Consider the following 9,451-nt stretch of genomic DNA (forward strand, 5'->3'; position numbering starts at 1 on the left):
AGTTCCACTGCATTCAATTAGACTTGCAAGTGTCATATTTCCAGGCCTTTTTAACATTCTCGTAGGAAATTCTTCCTAGAGTTTAAAAACTCAGACTCCTGAGTTTCCTGAGTTTCTCATCCTTGACTTCTCAAATATTATCTCCTTCCCTTCATAACAGTGCAGAAAATCTCAGAAAGGGCCAGCTAAAGCATTATTGTTATGGCAATGGTTTCCCCATATTATTTTGAGGGCCTCCATCACCTGACCCATCTTTGCTGCTTTTTTCTGGTGTTCCTTTAGAACAAATTTCAGCTCCTCAAGCCATTCCTGGGATTAGTCTTGTTTCTACCTGATGTAGCTATTCAGAAAAAAGCATGAAAGCACAACATAAGAGAGTAGGGTTGGTTTTATGCACACCACCAAGTTCTAGCATGCAGGTCTGTTGCTCAAAAAAGAGAAGAAGACACAACCATGACAGCAACTTAAATATTTATTTTGTGTGTCTCCCCCCACCCCCATCCCAACAGTGCTTACCGGCAATCCTGTGTAGTGGGGCAAACAGGCTGACAAGCCTGGGGAGAGGTACTGTAACTAAGAAATAGTAGTGCTGTGAGCAGGATCTGCTTATCCCCACTGAATGCAAAGTACTTTCAACAATACACAGAGATACAGAAGATGTGGAACTGGAACTTGAATGCTAAACAGGTAAATGTTTCATAAGCCAGGCAAGCCCTTGGTTCATGCAAGAGGTAACGTAACATTGACATCTTCATCAGTCTCAATGCCAACTTCCTCCTGTACAAAGGACAACATGTATCCCTTAAGATGCAGGACAGGAAAATAAGGTCATCTCACACTTCATCCCAACTGGACTAATGCATTGTGGGAGCCGAACAAGAGCAGCCTGCTTAACCCACACTGTGCAACTGAGTTGCACAACACCCAGTGAAATGGGTTTATACTTACAAAGAACTGCTTCTTGCTCTTGGGGTAGCCTTCTAGGATTGCATCAAGTAGCTCTGTTGCCTGTTGAGATAGAATCAACAAACATGTTTAGCTGTTTGCCATCTTTAGCTAAGACAATATACCATGCTAGTCCCAGGGTGGTTATAATCAAGAAGACAGCCCTGTTGATGTACAGAAGAAAATATTACCAGACACAAGAAGTGATTGAACCATTTCCTATTTGAACCAGGAAGCAGAACCGGGCTATAGCTAGTGGAAAGAAGCTGTGCCCTATTTCTCAAACTTTGGAAGTATACACCATCAGAATAATCAATAATGCAGAATACAATGAAAAATGCAGAGGAGGCAACTTCAATTCAGCTCAGATACTCCAAATCTTGACATTTAGTTGCATAGTGGCCCAGTATGAACATCATATGTAACTTTGGTTTAATCCTGGTTCTGCATGACAATTCCATGCATTATGCTTGCATGATTCCCCCTCCATGCACTAAGAGAATAAGATTTCTACTTGCTTTTATGATTCAGAAGAAGATAAATTTGATCATGGATATCCAAAACAAGCAAATCCTAGATGGTCCAAATCAGTTTTGGAATGAGCCAGGTTTTGCTGGATTCAGACATAGAAAATAATGGCTTGTTCTAAGCCATGACAAGAAGCACATGAAGAAGAGGGGGAAGTATGCAACTCTGAGGGTGGGGAACATCACACAAAAACTGAATTAAGCCTGTTTCACCTGACAACTGAACCAGATCAGTGTGTATTTTGGTAACCTCTAAACCTCAGAGGAAAGCTTGAGATTTAAAATTCTCTTTTAAAAAAACATTCAATATATTACTGAATGACTAAGCTAGGAGGTATAACATTGAATGCAAAATATGAAGGGAAGACAAGCGAAACAGTTGTGTCAGGCACAATGCTTGCAGCTGAGCCTCAAAAGCGAAAATAAGGAAGTGAATCAACCAACGAAGAAAGACTATGAGAAACTTACAATGTGCATGAGTTACCAAAAACCCTAGAGGGGGAAAAATGGAACATAAAAAGATGAAACACACTGACTGTGAACCACCTTCCCGATATGTAAGGGTCAATAGAGAACATATTACCAGGAACAGTTAATACGAATTAGAGACATGAGGACACATTTTAAACTATAATTCTGGTTCTGAATAGAGACACATCTCTAATTGGGGGGGGGGGGGGTTGGTGTTTGAAAATAAGAAATGCTCCTTGAAAACATAGGCCATCAAGCTATCACTACAATACCACACGAAGCTATCGTCAGCTATGGGGATAAACTGCTCCCTAAGTGATCTAGCACATATCCACCAACCAGGGAAACTATATTACAGTGCTCAAAACCCAGCAACCAAAATAACTGTAAATACAAAGCAGTTCTGCTTGTAAAGATAAGGCACTAGAAGTGTGTTTTTAATTTGTACAGAGCCTAGTGCAACATTAGGCACTATAAATAATAATAATGTGAATTTTTGTGTGTGTTTTATTCTACTGCAGTATTTCCCAAATTGTGGGTTGGGACTCATCAGTGAATCATAACCTGATTGTTGATGAGTTATGAAATTGACAAGCTGATAGCTAACAAGGAAAATGTACCAAACGTGAAACTGAGTTGCATGTGTGTTTTTACTTGCAAGTTTCTCAATGCATTTTGAAAGGCAGGCCGAGAATAACACACCACCAGAATGGTTCCAATCTAATGAACGCAGGCCCTAAAAAACACTAAAGAAGGAGGTCACCCCTCCAAGCTGACAAGGAAAATGTAGGCAGTGTTCTTTTTTTATATCATTGGTTCCCAACCCATGGTCCTCAAGACCCTGAGAAGCGGTCCACGAGGTCTCAGAAAAAAAAGATTGCCTTTGATCCAGTGTCTTGCTGAGTGAGTGCTCCCCCATTGACCAACAGAGAGGGCTAAAGTGTCAGCTGTTGCTGTGGAATCCATTCTCTACCCTCTCTGGAAGCTCATGGGAGACCATGAGAGAGCATGAGCAGAGAGAGTACGAGTAGAGTATGAATCACCCACAGTCACAGCGAGCAACCCATAAATCTTCTCTATAAATAATAAGTCGCACAAATCTCTAATAACTCCACTGCAGAGTTTGGAACTCATGGTGAGTTAAATCTGTGGGTTACGAACCCACAGATAAATAGGGCGTTCCCGTACTGATTTAATTGTTGGCATTTTTTATTCACATCTGGATAAAACAGCCTCAATAATGGCACAAAATGGGTCTATGCAGATCATACATTCTTTCCACCCTTATAAAGCTAAGAAGTTGCCTTACCATTCTCTTCCGGCGGCGCCATTCCTTGCAATACAGCTTCTTCTCATTGTAAACCTGCCACCAGAAAAAGCAAGTTCTTACACCCCTGACCCCCCAAAAGAACGTCTAGCAATAAGGACAGCTATGATGCGGGGAGCAGGACAGTAGCATGTTAAACAGAATGTTCACAAGATACCAGCTCAGGGAACGGTCTCAGAAATGGAGAGCAGTCATGCTTTTACTGAAGGGACCATTCACACCTAGTAAATAGGTAAGAAAAGGTATTCATAGTAAAGAAATTGATCTGATGCAATCTTAAGAAAATCCTCCTTAGGAAAGGCTCCAGAGAACATATGAACATACACTGGTTGTCTTGAATCAAGGGCCTGTTGAAACAGGCAGTTTCCATGAACTCCAGAACACACTTATTCCCACTTTGATCAAGTTAACTGCAATTCGAGTAGGGTACTGACTAACTATATTGATGTTTTCCTGACTCCATGAAGAGTAATACATATAGTGTGTTTTGGAGTCTCAAGCATCATGTATTATGTGGTGCTTGAGGGTAGCTTTGAGAATTTCATCACTACTAGGATCCCTAGACACGGCTACAGGGAATGGCAAGGTACATGTCTGGACCCATGCTAGTCTCTGTAGCGTGGCCCTCCCTTTGGCAGCTCCGTTACCTTTTCTTTCTCTTCAGGGGTCACATGATTGGCAGCAGATTTAATTCGCTCCAGTTTCTCTGTATAATTGGCACAATCTTTTTTTAATTCTTCAATCTCCTTATCCATCTCTGGGGTTGTCAAAGAGCCTTTCAGTTCTTTCAGTTCTGGAATGGAATTGCTAGTTACAACAGCTGAGACAGCACTGGTCAGTGGGAAGCATCACAGGTACTCCGTGCACTGCTAACTCAAATACCAACACTTCACAAATGCTCTGTACTGTTTATGCGCTCAGTCACACGTGCACTAATTCTACACAAGACTAGCTGAGCAGATGAACTTAACCTGCCTGAACACACCTGTCTCCATATGACGGCAGTTCTGTTGGAGGGTCTGCACTTTGCAGGACAGCTCTGAAATCTCATTGTCCAGGACTTTGAGCTCTGAGTCACTGAAAGTGCCAAAGCGGTCCTGAAAGACAAAACACATAGGGAAAGGTTATTCATCTTGAAGACATAAATGGGATACTAGGTATGATTGCTGCTGCCATATTACAAACTCTACTCCCCATACATGTTAAGTATCATGTTAAGATTATGCAATAGTTTATTTTTTCCCCAATTACTGCTAACTTTCCCCTAATTAATGCCAGCTACAAGATTTCAATTTGCTAAATTGCTGTTTTAGAAAATTTCTTTATGGGTAGTTTATTCACAGTGGTAACTGAAGCATGCGTTTACTCCTTACAGAAACTGAAGAGCATCTCTCTCTCTCACCTGGTCTGGAAAATAGATTTTTTGTTTCCCATAAACCTTCTCTTTGATCTTCCCTTGCTGAGCCAACTGCTCTAGAGCCTTCACTACAGCCTAAGGAGAAACAAGAGAAGGAGCAGACTGATACAACTATTCACAATGGATCTGTAAAATTAAGATGACAGGCAGCATTTGTACAATGAAGTGTCCTTGTCAAATCAAAAACTGGAAGTTAAACTTTGCCCCTCTGTCAGGATGATGATTGTATAACAAGCTGGGCTGAACAAATGAGCTCTAAAGCCTGTTGACGCAACTCTTGACAGTCGTCTTGCTATCAACCAGTGGGTACAGAAAATCAAGCAGTTGTGAGAGAGGAGAGAGTTGTGGATGCCTGTATCTGGCAACATCATGTGAGTTTCGATGCAGCCCTATCTCCTATGGTGCAGCCTTATGAAGAAAGGTTGAATGAAAGTGTGGTCAGAAATTGCTGCAGCAAGCAGATAAGACAAAGTTGAAACTATCATCTCTCAAAAGCAACAACTGCATATTCAAGCCAGTTACTTGCCTCAGAAATGGTTCATGCCAGAGTGTGCAGTATTGTGAAGGGCACACAATATTTACTGCTGTTTCAAAACAAAACAGGAGAGCCAGGATGTGGGTCAGGAGTTGGATTTAGACCTAGAAGATCCAAGTGGAAATCCTCACTCAGTCATAAAGCTTCCTGGGAGATCTTGCATCAGTCTTGCAAGACTTGCAAGACTTGCATCAGTCACTGTCTCTCAGCCTAACCTACCTCACAGGATAGTTGTGAGGACAAAAGGAGGAAGGATCTATATACACGACCCTGAGCTCCTTGGAGGAAGAATGCCTTTCTTAGGAGGGTATAAAAATATGAAAAAAATAAGAATAAACTCATTGAAAGGAACGTAGCAACCAAATTATGCCCCCCCCCCTCTAAATTCAGCCAAGGACATGTATTGTATTAAAGCAGTTTCAAATTATATTCAGGAGAAACCCTAGAGTTTTCCAGATGTTCATCAGAGGTTTCTCATTGAGAACACTAAGGGCAGACCAACTTTCCTAAATGATAATTGCCCACCTTTGATTTTCCCCTACAATTACCTTTCATTATTGGTTCCAAAATCCTTTAATCCTGATAATCTCTTAAAACAGAATTGTGGTGACAACAAGGAACCATCCCTTTGATAACATTTTGTTTAAAAGCAGTAAATAAATATTCTAAATAAATCTACAACTGCCCCACAGAATCTGGACATCCAGCTTTTGAATGCTGACTCTTTTGACTAAGAGTCTCTGGAGTCACTCTCCTTTTTAGTGTTGTGAAATATTACAGTCCCCACACTTTCACCCCTGAAGTTGTATCTCACCGTTTTGCCCAGGCCATGCTCTCGCTGCAAGTTGCCAAAGGCATCCTGAGCACTGTGGGGTCTGTTTTGTTCCTGAAGGTAACGCAGCAGAATGGCAGCTGCACTTTCTCCAGTTCCTTGGATAGAGAAAGAAGAGTATCAGAAACAGGAGATTATGGCTGCAATCCTATGCACATTTTCCTGGGAGTAAGCGCCAATGAAAACAATGGGACTTACTTCTGAGTAGACATAAACAGACATCTGCTGCTTGTGAAGCAAACTCATCCTAGCTGCAGGCATTAGGAATTTATATTATGGATGATAGCAAGTTTTGAGAAAAAATAGCATAACTGAAAAAATAGAAATGGTTCTCAGCATACAGAAAATAATGTTTATGGGGGGAGGGTGTTGGAGAGTAATGAACTGCAAGCAGTGACCAAAAGCCTAAATCCTTGGTTAGCTGCTTGTTTTACCTCTGGTTTGTCAACAGCCACATAACCACCTTTCAATCTCATGACCCTTCTATTTTACAGGAACAGCCACTGGGGCTGAGCAAAGGTGCACATACTTTGCCCTTTAAAAAAAAAATCTAGCCTTTGCCAGTGGATGGCTTGGATTCCTCATGGAGGAAGCTCAAGATTTCAATTTGCATACACTGGTATACATCTCTGTCCTAATTGATAAATAGCAGCTTTCTCCGTAACATGGAGTCTTCTAGCACCTTAAAGACTAACCCAGTCTCAAGTATTTTAGCACCGGGACCTGCTCTTTAGAAAAACAATTTGTCAGGACCCACCACAAGTGATGTCATTAACCTGGAAGTGATGTCATGGTTGGAAGTGACATCACCAATTTAGGATTCAAACCTAAACCATGATCAGCCAAAGGTCCCATTACACAGCGCGCTGGTACTGTTACTTTGCATAGCTTAGAATTCAAACATTCCGAATCGGAAGTCAAAGCAGACGTAGACTTGGATCCTTCTCCAACCAGAAGCCCTCCTCCCTTTCCAGCATCCCATCTTCCTGCCTATGCAGGGCAAAGCACTATGCCTCTCTCCCCGTGGGAGGCTGCCTTGCCCAGCAGCTCTGCACCCTGTATTTTCAACGGTGGCTGAGATAGGCCCTACATGACCCACTTGAAATTGGCTTGTGACCCACCTAGTGGGTCCTGACCCACAGTTTGAAAAACGCTGAACTAATTTATTTCAGTTTATGCTTCTGTGGACCAGGGGTGTGTAGTGGATGGGGAGGCAGATGAGGCAGAGCCTCTCCACCAGAGTCCTTCGAAGAGCACTGCCACCGCTGTGGGAGGCACCCAAGCACCCACAACCCACGCGCACTGTGCTGCTTGTGGGTGCTTGGGTGCCTCCCATGGCGGTGGCGGTGCTCTTTGAAGGACTCCGGTGGGGAGGCTCTGCCTCACCTACCTGCCCACCCACCACACACCCCTGCTGGGGACCACAGTCCACCATCAGATGCATGAGGTGGGGGGCTGAGTGGGTGTGAGGAGGCGTTGCCTAGCAACAAGAAACAGGGGCAAGGGCGGGAGGGTCTCAGTCTCCTCAGTCTTACCTGCACTCCCCTCCCTGGCTTTACCTCCTCCACTCATCCTGACCACCACGAAGCCTCCAGGACACAAACCAAGCGGAAGCGGAAGCGTCTGGCGCGACAACAAGCAAGCACCTCAAACCTGATCACCCCCTAACTAGACAGCTTCCGGGTGTGTCTTCGACGCCATTCTTTCTCCCCCCCCTCCCTCGGAGGAAGAGACAGTTCCATAGAGCCAGCAAGGACTCTTGCGCATGCGCGGTTGGCAGCGGCGCTGTCTCGCGCACAGATCCCTGCGAAAGTCGTTCATTGGCTTTCCAGCGAAAGGCTTGTTTACAGGACAGAGCGAGGGTGCTTGTGCGCATGCGCGCTCTGCCTCTGCAGGCGGTTGAACATTCTGGTCTGGGGGAAGAGATGCTTTCGCATGCTTCCACTGTAACAAACGCCCTGCAGTGCTAGTTTTCTACTTGCAGTGAGTTATTTTATTTTATTTTAAAGCTAAGACAGGATTAAAAATAATCTGCAACCTAAAGCTGTGCAGTTGGGCAGAACCTCCAATAGGAATTTTATCAGGGGGGTACAAAGTTTCTTTTGGGTCCCTTTGCAAAGGGGGAGGGGAAAACAGAATGGGGGAGGGGCAAAACAGGGGGTGGAGACAGCTGGAAAAGTCTTTGGAGCCCAGTCCTCCCTGCCCATGCAGCATCAGCAGCTAGATACAGTAATATGGAAAACCAAACACATTCCTAAGTCTCTAAAATCTTTTGCAAGTAGAAAATCATGCCAAAAATTAGCATCATTGTATTTAGGCCCACACTAGAATGGAAAGTGTCCTGTGTGTGCCAAAACTTCTGCAGCAGCTGTAGTCCTGCAGTGGTGTCCCTGAGCTCCTATACACTCCTTAAAGGTTAGCAGATCCACAAGCCAAAGAGCTACTGTAGCAGGCTGGTTTCCTCCCACTGTGTTAAGGAGTGCCAGGTATGCATTCCTTGGCTCAGGGCATATGGCTTGTGGCAGTAGGTGCAGCCACATGCCCATGGTGGTGCCCCCAGCATTCTGTGCAGGCAATGAGTTTGAGATAGGAAAATGTAAGACCCCAGGAAATTTCCTGTCTCCCTCCTTTGGCTCTTGGACCTCTTTTCTGACACTGGACCTGTTTACAAATTACCCTCTCATGGGCCCTGCAGTTGGGGCCAATGCCAGGTTTCAGGAGATCAGTGGCCAAAAAACCCTCCCTTTCCCATAGGCTGGCTTCTGCCCTTCTGATAGCGTGATTACAGGCTACATCCCAACTACCAGGGTGCAATGACTCAGTCACGAAAATGCACGTTTTTAGCTGACTTGTGGAGTTGCATGCATGTTAGACTAACACTAAGGGGCTTCCTGACTCGGCACTTGTCCCCATGTCTGCAGACTCAAGTCTGGGTATGCTTGCTTACTGTTTTCTCAGTGTGAAAACCTTGTGAGGCCATCGTTCAGACCAGGTGAGCAGCAGGGAGGTTCTGGCTGGGAGGCAGGGAAGGGCTAATGTTTTCCTTTGCATGGGGGGGGGGGGAGAAGAGGCAGGAGCGAGCATAAAAGCTTATGCCATTTTTGAAATCAGCACCCGAAATTCATATAAAACCACCATAAATTCTGAAAAAAGCTTTTCTGACCCTCAATTTCATAGACCTGTGTAATTTTTATGCTCTGCCCTTGTGGATTTTTACTTCATGCCATCTTAACTGACTGCAAAAACTCATACCATAGATATTTTAAAGTTTCATTTTAAAGTAACATACACCACCTAAGACTAAAAAATAAATGCTGTTATTCCCAAGCAATGGTATTGTTAAACACTGAGGTGGCAAAGAGCACAATCCAAATTGTATTGGCAACCTTCAGTCTTG

At 43.9% G+C, this 9,451-nt stretch overlaps 1 protein-coding gene across 1 annotated transcript; it reads right to left on the reverse strand.

The window, feature by feature from the left end:
• Window positions 1-454: 454 nt before the first annotated feature.
• On the reverse strand, window positions 455-7,796 carry PSMC3IP (PSMC3 interacting protein). The gene is made up of 8 exons (XM_066627808.1): window positions 7,590-7,796; window positions 6,037-6,152; window positions 4,673-4,762; window positions 4,256-4,367; window positions 3,918-4,063; window positions 3,253-3,306; window positions 949-1,008; window positions 455-777 (listed from the first exon to the last, which is right to left on the reverse strand). The coding sequence occupies exons 1-8, from the start codon at window positions 7,624-7,626 to the stop codon at window positions 721-723; spliced, it is 672 nt and encodes a 223-aa protein (XP_066483905.1). The 5' UTR covers window positions 7,627-7,796; the 3' UTR covers window positions 455-720.
• Between the last annotated feature and the right edge of the window lie 1,655 nt (window positions 7,797-9,451).

Source organism: Tiliqua scincoides, chromosome 5 (genome assembly GCF_035046505.1).
Source record: "Tiliqua scincoides isolate rTilSci1 chromosome 5, rTilSci1.hap2, whole genome shotgun sequence".
NCBI lineage: Eukaryota > Metazoa > Chordata > Lepidosauria > Squamata > Scincidae > Tiliqua > Tiliqua scincoides.

What these genes read in the sequence shown, in the direction of transcription:
- PSMC3IP (XM_066627808.1), bottom strand. Translation starts at nt 7,626, where the DNA reads ATGAGTGGAGGAGGTAAAGCCAGGGAGGGGAGTGCAG. An exon ending in AGCATGGCCTGGGCAAAACG is followed by an intron (nt 4,763 to 6,036) that starts GTGAGATACAAC and finishes GTTTCTCCTTAG; the next exon opens with GCTGTAGTGAAGGCTCTAGA. An exon ending in GGCGCCGCCGGAAGAGAATG is followed by an intron (nt 1,009 to 3,252) that starts GTAAGGCAACTT and finishes CTATCTCAACAG; the next exon opens with GCAACAGAGCTACTTGATGC.